General features: G+C 34.7%; 1 protein-coding gene across 2 annotated transcripts in view; it reads left to right on the top strand.

The window, feature by feature from the left end:
- mus312 (mutagen-sensitive 312) overlaps window positions 1-17,878 on the top strand; it is a 119,198-nt gene that overhangs the window by 56,163 nt on the left and 45,157 nt on the right. For both annotated transcript variants that reach the window (XM_089105215.1, XM_089105216.1), the window contains exons 3-5: window positions 1,440-1,553; window positions 4,134-5,094; window positions 17,138-17,341. In XM_089105215.1, the coding sequence (XP_088961341.1) occupies window positions 1,441-1,553; window positions 4,134-5,094; window positions 17,138-17,341 (1,278 nt within the window). In that variant the 5' untranslated portion in view covers window position 1,440. The remainder of the gene's footprint in view (window positions 1-1,439; window positions 1,554-4,133; window positions 5,095-17,137; window positions 17,342-17,878) is intronic.

Here is a 17,878-nt window from a genome sequence, read left to right as displayed (position 1 = left end):
TCAGCGGCTCAATTTCCGTGAATTATACATTACACAAGGGTTGGCGGAAATTCCCGACACTGCCACTGTCTATCCCTAACTATTTATCCCAACTAATTTAATCTGACCTAACTATTTAATATAACCTAATTATCTTATATGTTATATATAAGTATGGAGAAAGTGGATAACACACTTCAAGACTCAGTCCTATCAGATTCTACGTTTTAACGTCTGTTCCTCAGTGACTGTTTGGTTGAGAAAATTATAATCGAGATCATAACCTAAGCTAATATAGTCTAACCTAAGACTGAAAAAGCTGACTCGCAAAGCTAATTGAATCCAAGCAGAGAACAAGGAATTTCGGACATTCTCAAGTGAATTTCGACAAATAACCAGATTTCGGACATCCACGGTAACATGTATTCAACAAGGCTTTGTCTACTAGTATTTCTGGCCGAGATTCTACATGAATATCTACGTATAAGCCTGTGCAGAAATACGTGTTTTGTATGACTATGAGACATGAATTTGCCTATACATCTGTCTGAAACAATATTTGCAAAATTATAGTTCCTCTCGTATAACTTTGAAGCTATGTTTCTTGAAGGGGCTATTAACCAAACTAACCATGGAAGACAAGACGCCCTCCTAAGCATTGGGATCGAAACTGAAAAGATGTTATAATAGACTGTGGACTGTCACATCCAATTTATTTCTATTTAAAAGTTTTTATAAAAAACAGTGTTTTATTAATTTCATGTGTCATTCAAAAATGAAACTCATGTGCGCGACAACAATTTTGTAATATTTGTTGTGAAAATGCAATTTTAAGTCAGAAATCGCCTCTGACACTCGCTGCTGTCCGCTTTTATTGGAGCCTTTACGGGTCTGAAAAACAACTTGCAAAGCCATTGCTGCACAGAGGAGATACTATTAAAAAAAAAAAAAAAAAAAAAAAAAAAAAAAAAAAAAAAAAAAATGAAACCCAGCCCTATAGTTGTTTTCACATTTTAAAGATATACTCTCAGGCATACCGAGTCTGTTGAAAATTACTTTTGCTCAAAACACGGTTATCCATACTTTTGATTTGTGGACGTTCTCTATGTAACGATGATGATCTATTTTACTCTCAGGGTGAATATTTTTTTTTACAACGAACGCTACTTCTGAATGGCGGAGGTTTTTATGGAAGTTCTGTCGCAAATGATTCTTCTTCAGTCTGCAGAAAACAACCAGAATGCGGTGTTTTTTTTAGACTAAACTTACCATTGCGAAAGAGTAAGACCAAATATAGTTCATTCTTCCTGGGATGTTAAATTAAAAGAAGAATTCCCAGGAAGAGCTCTGATGGCTTTCATATCTTGTTATCGAGATAAAAAAAGCTACTCAGAAAATTCTATTTATTCCCTCTTTTGTTTCTAAGCCCTTTAAGTCAATAATATCTTATTATTTTTCAGGATGTCGCTGAGAGCTAAATTATCCCGTAAAAATAACGGTAAAATACAGAGTGAAAAAATAGTAAATGTTGATTCAGATGACGATGACGATTTTGCAGATTTCTGCTTGAAAAGGTAAGTTGAGCCAATTTCAGAGCTCCAGCTGCTTGTTCGCTAAGATCTAATATCTTCTGATTAAGTGAAAAAATTGTGTCAATGTACGGCCATAATTGTTGTGGTTTTCAACGCCATAAATTCTACAATATAATAAAAGCAAAAATTCATCTTTGAAAAGCTGATTATATAAAAAATTCGTATTTAAAATACACAAAAATATATTAAATTTAGAGAAACAATTCAAATTGTTTGGACCTGGAGATTTCTACCAATCATAGGCAGCGCAATCGTGCTGCCTAAGTAAAGAACGATGTTGGCACAGTGTTTTATTTTTTCATACCAGGGCACTTCGTATCGAAGGAGTTGTCGCAGAAACTTCGAAAAGGGCTCATTCGATAGGAAATTGGAGTGACTTGTGCCCTTTTTAATAGTCGAAAGGGATTGGAAGGCAACTAACAACCCTTCCTCGCCCCCCATTTCCCCAAACATCCAATCAAAATTTCGAGATAGCCATTTTGCTCAGCGTAGTTGATTTCCAGGTAGAAAATATGTTTTTGAGGAGGACACTCCCCCACAACCCTCAGGGCAAGTGTTTTAAGTTATGCCCTGGGGGCATATAAGAACAATGTTGGCATAATGTATTATTTATTATTTTTTTCCTTTAGACCAGTACACTTCGTATCGAAGAAGTTGTCGTAGAAACTTCGCAAAGGGCTCATTCAATTGTAAATGTGACTAGCTTGCACCCTATTTAATAGTCGAAAGTGATTGGAAGGCAAGTAGCATTCTTTACATTTCCACCCTTTCCCGAATTATACTCAAGCAAAAATATGAGGTAGCCACTGTGTTAAGCTTAGTTATATTCCAGATATAAATTATGTTTTTGAGGAGGACACTACCCCCCAGCCCTCAGGGCAAGGGTTTTAAGTTATACCCTGGGAGCATATTAGGTTTTTATAGAAAGCGTTGTCGTAGAAACTTCAAAAAGTGCTCATTCGATTGGAAATTCAAAGGGCAAGTGCCCTTTTTAATAGTCGAAAGTGATTGGAGGGCAACTAACCCCCACCTTTTCCCCAAACAGATCCAATCAAAATTTTAAGATAGCCATTTTATTCAATGTAGTTTTATTATCTAGAAATTAGGTCTTTGATGATCACAACCCCCCCCCCCCTCACCCCTCAGGGCAGGTGTAGTAACCTATACCCTGTGGAGAAAGAAGGTTCTTATAGTAAGCATTCTTAGAGAGATTATACAAAGGGCTTATGCAATCGGAAGCTGAACGTGCTAGTTTCCTGTATAATATTCAACAGTGATTGTGTAGAAATAAACACCCCTTCCATGCACACCATTTCCCCAAACACATGCAATCAAAATTTTGAGATAGAGATTTTGTTCCACGCAGTTTAAAGTTCAGGAAATTATACCTTTGAGCAGGACACTCCCCCCCCACAGTCTTCAGGGCAAGGGTTATAAGTTATGCCCTGGGGGCATATAAGGTTTTTATTGAAATCTTTGTCGTAGAAACTTGAAAAAGGGCTCATTCGATTGGAAATTCAAAGGGCTAGTGCCCATTTTAATAGTCAAAAGTGATTTGAGGGCAACTAACCCCCCTCTCACGCCCACCTTTTCCCCAAATACATCCAATCAAAACTTTTAGATAGCCATTTTATTCAACGTAGTTGAAAGTTTTGGAAATTAGGTCTTTAAGGATTTGTGCCCTGGGGGCATATAAGGTTTTTATTGAAAGCGATGTTGTAGAAACATGAAAAGGGCTCATTCAATTGGAAATTGAAAGGGCTAGTGGCACGCTTGGTAGATTATTTGATTTTATTTTTGCTCATTTTTTGTTTAATAGAGTTCTTTACTTTTCTTTGAAAAACTTATTTTGTGGAAACAGTTTTTTCAATTAATAACTGAAAAAACCAAGGGGATTCAAAAAAATTAACTGTTTCTTATAATCACTTGAAAAAATAATGTTGAAATTATAGTTTCATTACATTTTATCCATTAAATCTCTGAATAAAAATTTGGCTTATGAGGCTTAGTAATTTTGTTGCAGAGCAATTGGCTTCTTATTTTTTATTTATTCGATTTTTTTTTTGCTATCAGCGGTCTGTAAATCCTCTTTGATAAGATATTGAAGTTAGAAACTTATCAGACATGGAAAGCGCGAATGGAGGATTCTCTCACTGTTTCAAAAGTTATGCTATTTTTCTTTTTTCCTTTCTACATTTTTCTTAAAAAATGCTCAAATTTTTGTCCTGTATATTTTTTTTAGTTAGATAAATGCTGCTAGTTTTTATTATACTAGCCTTTTCTATTCTTCAACCCCTTTTGCAAAATCCTAATCATTTTGACTCATAACTCTTACAATTCAAAAGGGAACTTGTACTGACGTTGAAGAAACCTGACACGTCATTACTTTTTTAAACTAACTGAGGGTTGCTTTCTTGGTAACTAATTACCAATATTTAGGGCGTTGTGCCCAATGGTGCTCGGTTTTACGATATACTTTTTTTTGAACTGTTGAACATTTTAGCAGCATTGGATAGCGAACTTGAAAAAAAGTAGAAAAATAAGTAACTTTGATGTTTCTAGGTACACTCAGTCATCTAGTTTTCCTAAAATAAGATCTCCGAGAACCCCTGAATTAAAGAAGTCTCGGAGCGATTATTCTCTTCGACAAAAGCAGAAGAATGAAAAAGAAATTGAAGTTATTGAAATTCCAGACGAAGAAAAATGCATTCAGACTGATGCAAAACTTTCCCAATCCGCACGTGTTCTTCTAAAGAAATGTGACGTTCTGTTAAATAACGATGTAAAGCGGTGTTTCCAGTGTCATCGAAGCTATACAACTAGGGAAGCTGATCATGCCGTAACATGTGAAGCGGTCAATAGAAACTTATCTAGACTTAAAGTAAGGGAAATTTTACATATTGATGAAGTTTCACCTGAAATATGTAATCTGAAGTTGAAAGCGATACAAGCAGAGCAATCTGCTGCTTGTAAAATATCCCAAAGTGAAAGAGAGCCTACAAGATCTCCCGAAGACAGAGAACAGTCCTCTAGTGCCTCAGAAGTTATAATCATACAAGATGTTTCTGAGTTTGTTGAAGGTGCCCCAGAGTTGCCAAAAAAGTTGTCTAAAACGGTAGAAACAACGGTTTTTCAAGAAGTACAGAGTCTGTCTAGTGCTTCATCTTTTACTTCGCCGTCCTTAAATGGTCTTCGCAAAGAAGAAAAAGAAAAGAACGACACAAGTAAAAACGAAGAAAAAGATCTCTCAGATAATGACTTTGTTCTACGTGTCACTCCGGATAATAGTAACGAACATATTTCGTCATCGATTTCTCCTGTGGAAGCTAGTGATATACCTGATGAATTACCCTGTCCTATTTGCTGTAAAAGTGGATTATTGGGCCAGAAAAGATTGAAGCATATCCGTATTTGTGCAGCTAAGCGAGCGATGAGTATTGGAGAAATGAATGCTGCGATTGAGCTTCAGAAGAAACAAGCCGAGGAGAGATTTTTGGCTGGATTGCCTGTTGTTCCTAAGCGGGTAAGACATATTGAACCAAATTACAAGAGTAGCTAAAGTGGGAAATGTTTATTTGCCTTTCTGTATTCTTTCAAATGCTTATATTGACTTTCGTTCCTTCAATCCTAAACAATTATTTCCGTTTTCAATATCGACTGGATTTAATTTTCCTGATTTTTTGTTCGATTTTGCGTTTAATTTTCTTAAAAAAAAAAAACATTTTCTCATAGAGTCGACCGGGCTAACTTAGAACGTCATTTCCAAAGTATGATGACAAAAGAAACTGAATGAAATCGACTTTGATTCTATTCTGGGTTGTTGAAATTGTTGGGTCCAGAAGGATCCGGTGTATTCACCCTCCCCCCCCCCCCAAAAAAAAAAAAAAGAAATTCTCTGCCAGAAAATCTCCGTTGGCAAATTTCCCGCCGTCTCTTATCCGACATATTACTATATTACGGGAAATTTCCCGCCGTCTCTTATCTCTTATATTACTCTTCCACAAGCAAAATTGATTACTTCTTCTTGTGACATTTTGATAAGATTTTGCAGGAAAATAAATTGAATTTACTCTTATACGCATAATAATGTTATACAATACTAAGAATTGATTAAAAAAAAGAAAGTATTTTCATTAGCGAATAGTAAATATTTTTCTGGGATTCTATTTAAAAACTTCATAAAGACAATATATTCAAGGTTGTGCTCCATACTCAGACGCATATGGGAACGCTGAAAATTCTGAACATTTTGTCAACTGGATGATCGGTTCATTAACTTGAAGCTAGCAGTTTTTATTCTTTTAGAATTTTCTCCGTCTTTGCTTTACGGAGTATCCATTTGCCTTCTGAACGGATCTTATTCGGGTCAACTATTTTCTTAGTACCACATGGTGCCACTAACTAGTGCTTTCAAAATTTTGTCTATCTCATTTTCTTACCATTTTTAATCAAATGGTACGCCACATCATGGTGGTACAATGGCTAGCTTTGGGTATACGAAAGGGGTCTAATTTTTCTGGAATAAAACGCCTTTTTTGCTTTCAGGATGATACATTCCCAATAAGATTAAATTCAATATATTGAAAAATATTTTTATATGTTTGTTCGCCATTTTCGGAAAGTTTGTTGTATTTTTGAAGTCCCATTGGCCCAGGGTACTTGCAATACTTGTTTAGAGCAGATTATATAACAAGATTGACAATCATTATAGTGAAAAAGCATTTGATTATTTAAATTCTTGTAGATAGAGGCGCAAGCCTGTTTTTGCAATATATTATTATTATTATTATGTATCGAAACTTGTTCCGTGTACTTAAACTCTTTCAGCAAAATCACTTGTGCTTTAATATCCCTTTGGCTCAGGGTACAGGCCCTGTAAATTAAAAGCTAATCAAATACAAAAGATTTCTTTGTACAATCACGCCTTTTTCGTACTTAAATAAAAAAACAAGTTTTTTTTAACTGAAAGTAAGGAGCGACATTGAAACTTAAAACGAACAGAAATTATTCCGTATATGAAAGGGGCTGTCCCCTCCTCCATGCCCCGCTCTTTACTCTAAAGTTTGACTCTTTCTCACAATTAATAAAAAAAAAACTTTCCGAAAAATAAGTTTTTCAAAGAAAAGTAAAGGCCATTTTAAACTTAAGCTCAGCAGATACAAATACCTGTTAAAATTCAAACTCAAAACGACCAGAAATTACTATTAAAGCATAAATGAAACCCAAAACCAACATAAATTAAATAAATAATCATAGGAAAAAACATACAACAAGTAATAATATAAACGAATAAATAGATCTTAAAGCGAGTAATGCTTAGATTGTATATGAAAATCAAGTTTAAAACGAAAAAAAAAAATATTTTGCTATTGAAGTATAAATGAAACTTAAAACGAACAGAAGTTAAATATACAATTAATGCAAACAAACATACGATAGATATTAATGTAAATGAATAAATAAATCTTAAAACGAGTGAAACTTAAATTGAATATGCAAATCAAGCTTGAAACGAACAAAATTCACTACAAACAAGAGTTTGGATATCGCCTGCTTCTCTCACTGTAAAAGCTTAAAACCTTCTGCGTCATTGGCGCTTTACTGAAAACTCTATACGTCTTGAACAGTGTTGGAAAATATACAGAACATCAAGCTCAATAATTGATATATAATGATATTAGTCCTTGAAAGATCCATCAGTTCAATAATTTATTTCACTCTAATTTTATTTTTTATTTTCAATGCTGAAGTGAATGTGAACTAGAACTTTCAATTTCCAATCAAATGAGTCCTCTATGAAGTTTATACGAGCTTCCCTTTCATAAGAACCATGCATGGTCTTACGGCATAACTTAGAACGCCTTCTCCCGGGCCCTGGGGAGCTGTGTTGACACCGGAGTTTTTGTTATCCGACCTTTGAACTACTTTTTTTTAACAAAATGTCTATCTCAAAATTTTCATCAGATGGGTTTGGAAAAAAAAGGAGTTGGGGGGGGGGGGACTGGTTGCCCTCGCATATCTTTTTACTGTTAAAAAGTGAACTTGAACTTTAAGTTTCAAATCAAATGAGCCCTCTCTGAAGTTTATACGAGCATCCCTTTCATAATAAACATATATTCCGCAGGGCATAACTAGCAATACCTGCCCCCGGATCCTGGAAGGTAATGTCGACACCTGAATTTTTATTATCTGACTTCTGAATAATTTTTAACTCAATGACTATCTCAAAATTTTTATCGGAAGCATTCGGGAAAAAAGTGGGCGTGGGGGGGGGGGGGAGTTAGTTGCCCTCCAATCTCTTTTAACTATCGAAAACTGAACTAGAACTTTCAATTTCCAATCAAACTAGCCCTCTGAAGTTTTTACGAGCATCCCTTCCATAAGAAGCATAGATTCCCCAAGGACATAACTTACGACGCCTGCCTTCGGGCACTGGGGGGCTGTGTCGACCCCGGGAATTTTCGTTATATGGTCTTTGAACTATTTTTAAAAAAATGGCTATCTCAAAGTACTTATCAGACGGGTTTGAGAAATAACGGGTGTGGATGGGGGGGGGGCTAGGTGCCCTCCAATCTCTTTTGACTCTTAAAAAGTGAACTAGAACTTTCAATTTCCAATCAAATGAGCCCAATCAATTTCCAATCAAGGGGTGTTAGTTGCCTTCCAAACACTTTTAACCCTTAAAAAGGGCACTAGAACTCTCGATTTCCAATCGAATGAGTCCCCTTTGTAGTTTATACGACGACCCCTTCCATATGAAGTGCCCCTGGGAAAAAAAAATATAAATAATACCATAATAATAAATAAATAAATAATAAAACATTGGAGCCGTATGGCCTTTACTATAGGCAACGCTATATCGTTGCTTCTGAAAAATTTCTACTTAATAAAACAATAAAAACATTAGTGTAAAGAGTGGGGCGTTGAGGAGGAGACAGCCTTTTTCATATACGGAATAATTTCTGTTCGTTTTAAGTTTTAATGTCGCTCCTTACTTTAAGTTAAAACACTTGTTGTTTTTATTTCGTTTTTGAACGTTTTTTGAATTAATGCAGGTTTTGAATTTGGCTCGCCATACATGAATAATTAAAACGAAATTTGCACATTAATTTTACTTTTTTTTAACTAATAATAACCTTATAATAACCTAAGTTTGATTTTTGTTCCAGTTGTTTAAGAATGACTCCTGAATCACAAAGACTGTTTAATTAGAATAATACCTCTTTTAAAGGTTAAAAAAGAAACTAGCGTAAGAGCGAGCTATTGAGGAGAGGCAACCCGTCTCATATACGTAATATTTTCTGTTTGTTTTAAGTTTTAATGTTGCTTCTTACTTCCAGTTGAAAAAAACTTGCTTTTTATTTAATTGCTGATCGTTTTTTTAATAATGTCAGGAAATCCAGCTCCCCGTCCATAGAAAATTCCCATCCCCCACGAGAAATTTCTCCTTGGACAGATTCTCCCACGTAACTTAAATTAGCGATACTTGCGGAACTAATTTTGTAAGACATAGTAACAAAACGACTAAAGAGGTCCAAACTATTCTTATGAAAATGAAAGTCACAAGTTGAGCAATTCTCAAATGACTGAAATGAATGAAAGAAAAGATCTTTAAAAGATTTACGTAATAATTTATGTTCGTTTTAAGTTTTAATATTATTCCTTACTTTCAGTTGGAAAAAACTTGTTCTTCTTTTTATTTAATAACAACCACAAGCCAAAGACATAGAATATCTTTGGTTTATTGTCACATAAAAATCATATTTGGGAAGCTGCTTAAGGTAAAATTAAATGCTAAGATTGGCTGGAAAATAACACAAACAAATTATTGCTTATATCGGCCATTATTCAACAAAATTTGAATTTTAGCGTAGAGAGCGAGGTATTGACGAGGGGGCGAAATTCCTCATATACGTTATATGAGGGGGTTTGCCCCCTCGTCAATTACCTCGCTCTTTACGCTAAAATTCGACTTTTGTTCCAATTCTTTAAGAATGACCCCTGAATCACAAAAGGCCGTTTAATTAGAATAAATAGCTCTTTTGAAATTCCAAAAAAAAATTAGCGTAAAGAGCGAGGTATTGACGAGGGGACGATCCTCCTGATATACGTAATAATTTCTGTTTGTTTTAAGTTTTAATATTACTTCTTACTTTCAGTTGAAAAAACTTAATTCTTTATTTAATTTCTGATTGTTCTTAAATAATGCTTGCAAATCCAGCGCTCCCTTCATGGAAATTCTCTTACCCCGTGAAAAATTCCTCCATGAACAGATCCCCCCAGGTAACCCGATCCTCCCGACCCTCCCGACCCCCCTCCCCCCACCAGAAAAAAATCCCTCCTGAAAACGTTTGTATACTTACCAATAACATAACCAATACTATATGTAAACAATGAGCTTCATAACTTGCAGCCTTTCCTCCGGGGACTGTGGGGGATTAAGTCGTCCTCAAAGACATAGTTATTAGATTTTTCGACTTTGCTGAACAAAATGGCTATCTCAAAATTTTGATCCAGTGACTTTTGGAAAAAAATGAACGTGGGAGGGGGCCTAGTTGCCCTCCAATTTTTTCGGTCACTTAAAAAGGCCACTAGAACTTTTAATTTACGTTCGAATGAGCCTTCTCGCGACATTCTAGGATCGCTGGGTCGATACTATCACCCCTACGACAAAAAAAAAACAAATAAACACGCATCCGTGATCTTTCTTCTAGCAAAAAAATTAAAAATTCCACATTTGTGCAGACATGAGCTTGAAACCTCTACAGTAGGGTTCTCTGATACGCTGGATCTGATAATGTGATTTTCATTAAGATTCTATGAATTTTAGGGGGTGTTTACCCCTTTTTTGAAAATAAGGCAAAGTTTCTCAGGCTCGTAACTTTTGACGGGTAGAACGAAACTTGATGAAACTTCCATTCTTTTGATGTATCTATTGGTATCAAAATTCCATTTTTAGAGTTTCCGTTACTATTGAGCCGGTTCGCTCCTTACTTACAGTTCGTTACCCCGAACTGTTTGTTATTTGTTGTGCGTTGAATCACCAAAAACGCGTATGTTTTGTATTTATGTATGTATTGTATGTTTTGGGGCCTTTACCTTTCCGATTCTGTGGATCATTTCCTTCCTGGAGGTGCACTTTTTGGACCTTTCGAACACTCTAAGTTCAAAGGATATCTAAAAATTTGAACTTGATGCTACGGATGTCCTGGTTTAGTCACTTTTGGCCCTTCTCAATGATGCTAGGACTATCAATATCCGACCGAAAGAGTCTCCTCCCAAGTTTCTGTGACCACCCTCATATACGATGTAATGAAAAAAAAAACTTTCTATAGAGGACACATTACTTTTTAATTTGGCAGCACTCCTGTGTTGACACTGACTAGTCCAAAGTAAATCATCATAGGTGAATGAACTCATTGGAGGAATTAAATTAGATCCTCATACAACTGACTGTAGGCGAAGCTGGTATTATTTACGCACTCAGCAGCTTCTTTGTGGGGAGTGTTCATCTAATCAGTAACAAAGATATATGGGAAAACTATAAGGGACTATAAAAAAACAGTAAAATCTTGAGATTGATCTCTGCCATCTTGAGCTTCTCTCCTTCCTTTGCATCCTAGTGCACTTTTATGCCTGCATCTTGATAGGTGTATGGAGCCAAAAGCTCAGACAATTATATCAGAGGTTCTTGTCGTGGTAGGATCGAGAAGTCTAGTCTTCTCGAAAGTTATGGCTACCCAATTAAGGTTCCTTCACATTGAAAACATAAGACTTTACGTTACGTTTAGTCCTAAGGTTGTTACGTTTCATGTTACGGGTCTTACGTTTATGTTCCTTCACATTGAAAGTCTTCCCTTCACACTGCAACGTGAATTTTTAGCGCTACCCATGCAAAAAAGTGGTTTTCCTTGTTGTGCAAAGAAGGGGGCTGTAATTTCCTTATTCTAGGTTTTTGACCACACTGACTCCAATGGTATACTTTTCATTTTGATCTGATGCCATTTTAGAGGGGCTTCAGGTTTTTTTTCTAAACGTGTTTTTTGACTTTTGGTTACTATGGGCTGTAGTTTGCTCTTTAGTCATCCCTGTGGTTATCCCAGTCCAACATTAAACTTCTGGAAGTGAACACTGGCAAAGGGAAAGGACACTGCATGACAGTGTCCAAATTTCTCTAAATCTGTTTAATTTTTTCTTTAGTATCAGTTTCATGGCAGGCATGTCTTTTTATACATTTTTTATAGCTTTATGTTAAAAAGCGCCTCTTTACGTTGTTTTTCACCATGTTCCATAGAATTAAGACACCTAATTATAGATATTAGATTTTTTTCAAAGAAATCTAAAACCAGTTACTGCATTTCAAAACAAAGCCATAGAAATGTCAAAAGTATTTTCTTATATCATGTTTTTATTCTGGTACTAGTGTTATTATTGTTCATTATTCATATTGCTGGAATATTTTTTTTTTTAGACCTACTAGACATTTTTTTCATATAATTTAATGCTTACCTTAAAGAGAGAAAAAAAGCTTTATTAAGTTTGTCTATAAAACTAAAAATACACTGAATGATTAAAGTATTTTTTTTTTAACTGCCTTCATGATCTCCATCTGCAACTCTAATTTTGAGTCATCTGTTTCTTTATTCAGATGAGATAATAGTGATTGTAGAAAGTACCACTCCAGATCATGCTGGTCACTGCTGTATTCTTTTGTCAATTGCTTGCTGTTCCTTCAGGTCTGTTTGATCTCTAGACCCTGTCTTCGTTCTATTATGAGTTTGATTTTGGCTTGTTGATGTATATATTTGTTGCCTACTAGAAGCTTGGGAACTTTGGATATCTGTTTGATTGTTAATGAGAATTTCTTCACTAAGGGTAATAAAATCAGTATCATTCACATCAGCATAGTTATATTGTTGGCTACTAGCTGCAGCACGTGAGACATCTTGATCAGGAGCGAAAATACTTGTTGTATAGTTCAAGAGATTCTCACTAGAGACATCCCCTGCACACTCTGAATAAATTTCCACTGATATATTCTCATCTTGAACACTGTTTCCTTTTGTCTTATGGTTCCTTTCAATTATATGTTCAGAAAGTAAGTTCATTCTTTGTACAAGCTTTTGGTCTTTGGGCTTTAAGTTTATACTAGCACCAGATCCACTTGTAGATCTCCCTTTTTTCTTTAGGTGGACATAGTGGTCTCTCAGGTTCTCAAGCTCCCCCATCTTTTCATAAACTCATTAACTAGAAAAAACAACTATGATTACTAAATTTTTCAATTTTTAAATTTTAAACATACTCATTTTATAGCCCAATTTTTATTGCAGCTTATTCATAAAATATATTGTGGAGATTTAGTTAATTTTTCTCCTCAATAGCAAGAACTCTATAGCTAATTAATTCTATGGAGCAACAAAAAAAGAATTTTTGGACAACAGAAAGTCAAGGATCACTTAGAAAAGAAGTAAAATTTACTGTGCCTTAAATTAAATTTATTGAAACAAGTACTTTGCCTACACCCAATTATAAAACATTTGTTAGGGTAATAACTGAATTAATATCATTTCTTTACTACTATAATACTTCAATGCATAAATACTCAATAGTCTCTACTGTATTTCCATTTGCTTATCAAAGTTGAGTGTCACTTAAAACATGTTGGTGATGGGCCAAAAAAACCATGCATATTGAGTGTCCTGATTTGAAGCTTTAAAATACAATACATTTTGTTGTGTTTGTATCAAATTTTAAGGTTGCTTTGGGTCCAACTAAAGTTAGTCAAAATCAACTTTTACTTGAATACAATATCCACACACAGATGTTTGGGGAAATGATGACATTGTATTTACTATGCTCTTTTTTTTCAAAGTTCATGTTTTTCTATGACATTTTCCTTCCTTTCTGACAAAGTTCTTAAAGATCACACATTATATATATCTAATGACCAAATGGTATTTCTAACTATGTCATTCAAATCTTTTTACTAAATGGTTTTATCCTTCATTTAAATTCTTAGTAATGTTTGGTAGTTGATATATCTTTCTGTGTCAATAAATCCATACAAATATATTTCAACACCACAGGAAATATTGCTGTAGCCTACTGTGAATATCTTTCTGTTGTGAATTCCATAAATATAATTTTCACATGTTGGAAATGTAAATAAAGTGTTGGTGCAAAAAAATAATTTAAAATATATAGCCTATTACCTATTTTATAAAAAAAACTTTGAAGATCATTGATTTTTGTAATATTTTTGTACTTATTTCCAATCAAAACTTAGGTAATATTGTACAATTTTATCATTTTGAAAAAAAAAAAACAAATAGCCTTAAATAGCCCATATTAAACCCAATCATGGGGAATGGCAGTACAATGCAAGGTAGCATTACAGATCAGCAGCTTTGTAGGAGAAAATGGCTTAACAAACTTAAAAAAAATACCATTAGGCCTAGATTCCTTATTTTATGCTCTTTTCCTGTATCACATGTGTTTCTGACAGTGTACCTTACCTTCCCTAATGGTCCTGTATATATCCCTTAGATAGCCTATATAAAACTTCTACATTGCCAAAGAAATTAACTTAAAGTCTGTATTTTTTCTCAATGATCCTAAATATTTTTCATTTGAGAGGATGTAGTGAAACTAGATTAAACTATCTATTTAAATATACCAAAGTAGTTAGATCCTAATCTAAATTTATTCTTGCTTCAACCTCATAAAGAACATTTTAAATCCTGAGTTAAGTTACAAAACTAATCTCCTAAATATCATTTTAAATGATTAACTGTACCACAAAAGGTTTTATTTTAACCTCAAATCCAAAAAAAAATGAAAAAAACTAGCAATATTTATCAAAGCATAGCCTATCCTAGCCTAGGCCTATAAATCAAGACAGTCTATACTTACTACTTTCTTTCCTGCTGATGAAAAAGTTGGCTCAGACTTTCCAAAGAATTTAATTTAAATTACTTGTCCTCGAAACCAGGGTCCTTTGAGCTATATAACCTTTTCTAGCTTCTGCAAACTCAAATATTTTATCATCTAAGTTCCATTTTGCTCAAACGTAAACGTAAGAAGTTGAAATATTTTGAACTTCTTCCGTCAGAGCTCTAGCATTGCGTTTTGACTTACGGATACATTAACGTGAGGTCTTACGGAGGGTTATGAGCCTTACGGAAGGCTTACGGAGTTCAGTGTGAAGGGGAGAACGGAAAGCCGAAATTCAATGTGAAGGAGACTTTAGGCTTGTGCTCTGTAGTAAAGTAGGTTAAGTCCGATGTTATATATTTTATGATCAATAGATCAGTGCGATCACCCCTGGAGGATTAACGAGACTTTTCATTTTTGGTCTGCCGCTTTTTTGAGTGGTTTCAAGCTCTTTAAAAATCTCCGAAAATTTGTTTTCGCAATGTTTCACTACAAATTGTTTCACTTACTAAGAGGGCAGGTAGGGATTATTACAGAGAGGGACTGTAAACGTTCGATTAAGGGTTTTTGACCTTGGAGATTATAAGGGTAACCTTTTATGGCCCCCAGCCTTGCCACTCCAGAAATGGCAACAAAATGCAATTTTTGGTTGCCATATATCACTTAACGGCAGGGATATCAAGACCAATTTAGGAGAAGCGCGTAGATGTTGGCATTACATTGAAAAAAAAAACCCTTAGACGGCTCTCTACAATGTTCCAGTACCCCACTATTCCCGGGAAATAAATAAAAAGAGACACATCAGTGATACAGGGTAGAGTATGATTTTCCGGGTTTGTAAAAGCCTCCTGTGAAGGGTTTTCGACCATGATGATTTTTATGGTGCATTTCTCATTTCGATTAGGTGCCATTTTTGAAAGGTTTCAAGTTCTTTGTGAGATCTCCATAAATTGGTTTTTATTGTAAACTAGTGAGATAAACCTAATTGATAGTTACCAATCCTAAATCAGTATCATAGTGACAAATTTTTCTTGCTGGACAGTTTTCTTTTTCTTTAAGACCTTCGGTTACTATGGGCCTCGGTTCGCTCTTCACTAGATAATAATAAAATAAATAGTCAAATAACTAAGTAAAAATAATTAATAAAAAAACATCTTATCGGTTTAAAGAGTTACATAAAAACTAGCCTACAATATCCTTTAATTTTCAAAGTACTCCATACTTATCCTGAGGAGTCATCTCAGCCGGCTAATAGATTATGTAACTGTATATTACCTCTCTATCTTGATCAGATGAGCCGCTCAGAAAAAATTAGAAAACTTACCCTGATTACTCAGGTTTTGAGGGTTTGCCCCCCCCCCCAAAAAAAAAGAGCCACCTATTTTCTGCCTTTCCCTAATAACTGATGTGAAAGAATACGATACGGTAGAACCGTTAGTAATGCTGTATACACGTTCAATATTGTAGTTCTACATTTGGTATGAAATGCATGTACAGTATGTTTAGAGACAAATGCTGCACTATCTGGCAGTATGACCTATGAAACAGGGAGACAATTTATGTAGCTTTTTAACAGTTCTGTGCTAATTGGCTATCTCAGACTTTTTGCTCGGTAGCATTTTGCACCTCTGGGCCAAAAGTTGGATTTGAGGCATTACGTCAGAAATTAGAGCTTTCCTTGAGCACGACATTTCTTACTTAAAGAATAGGTCGCTGGAAATTCAAATGAGCGCTCTTCCTATAATCTATGACCACTACTTCGACCATTCCTGAAAAAAAAAAAATGAACAGGCATGTGTTAGCAACTTTCTTGGAAAAAGACAAAAAAATTCTTACTTTTGAACTTAAGAACTTGAAACCCCCGCAATTGAAATTTTGGACGTGCTAAATATAATAGCCTACTGTTTTTCTTTTTATTATCAAATTGCATCACATAGGGGATGTTTCTTCCTTTTTTCTCAAACGCAAAGTATTTCAGGCTCTTAACTTGTTATGGGTTATATTAAATTTATTGTATTTTATATATTTGAAATCACCGCAAAAACTAAATTCTTTTGATATGCCCATTGTTATCAAAGTTTTGTTTCTTATAGTTTCGGTTACTATTGACTCATGCTACTCTCTACTTACAGTTTGTTACCACGAATTGTTTGATTGCTCTCAGCTTTTACCCTAAAAATATAGTAGAAAATTATTCTTACAACCGTTCAATAGTGCACAAATATAACCAAGAGTGAGGCTCAACTGAAAAAAAAAGACAGGACAGAAGTTAAAGAACAAGCTTCATTTGTCCAACATTTGTCAAAATGACCCTTAGGTTACTGGTTTTGAAATAAAGCTCCAATTCTGTCATAAATATCAAACATTATTATAATCTTTTTGCCACAAGCCTCCATCAGGGACGACAGCTATTAATTAATAAGAGAACCACTAGCAAGTAAAAAGAAATTACTGTAGAATTATATTGTTCTTACTTTAAATGTTAATTTTAATTAAACACAAATAATCAAAATATTATCATGTCGTCACATCATTTTATATTTGGAGTGCACACTTAATTCAGGAATTGCTCTGCGTGCTTTCTTATTTCTCTGATTTATAACCAAGAACTGTTGTCTTTATTCTGTTTGTAGAGCTTGAATCGTCGTCCAAATAGTCGGCGAACTTGTACAGTTGCTGTAGGGACCGATCCAGACTTGGATGTTGCTCTAGCTATATCCGCGTCAATACATCAAGCAGAAACAGAGAAAGAAAAAGTAATAGAAGAGAATATGCTTATGGAAGCAGGGATGGAAGAAGCTATTGTCGTATTGAGGGAAGATTCTTCAAACCTAAAGGTACTTCTTTAGAACAATGGAAAGGTATTTCAACCACCCCAATGTGCCCTCCTTTAAAGGTATCTTGAAAAATTGAATTTGTTTTATCCAAGTTTGGCTGAGAATTTGCTTTACTTGGACGGTAGACTTTGGCGTGGCGGCTCTCGTGATTTGAGCCAGATACTAAGCCAAATCCAATTTTTTTCGAAAAGTAAGATTCGAAAGAATTCGAATTTTTTGACCCAGAAAATTTGAATTAGCGGTGATAGAAGCTTGAAAACATATTTCTTTTTTACCCTAGTTTGGTCTATATGCACATCCCAGAAAATTTCATTCCCCTATTACCTTTAAGCCAAGTCCGTGATAGGTAGGGGAGAGGTTAGAGTTTGGAGTGAAATTAACATTTTAGTTACTTAATACTGAAAAGAACAATGAAAAACAAAAAAATTCTGTTACAGAAAAAATGAGGTGAAAATCGTCAATTGATCGTGAATTTTTTAAAAGATATTACTCAAAATTTTTATATTTTATTTATTTCAATGTTTCTCCATAAATTGA

This window comes from Artemia sp. Qi Xiang Cuo, chromosome 19 (genome assembly GCF_049724085.1).
Source record: "Artemia sp. Qi Xiang Cuo chromosome 19, ASM4972408v1, whole genome shotgun sequence".
Taxonomy (NCBI): domain Eukaryota; kingdom Metazoa; phylum Arthropoda; class Branchiopoda; order Anostraca; family Artemiidae; genus Artemia; species Artemia sp. Qi Xiang Cuo.
This window is presented reverse-complemented; position numbering and strand designations above follow the sequence as displayed.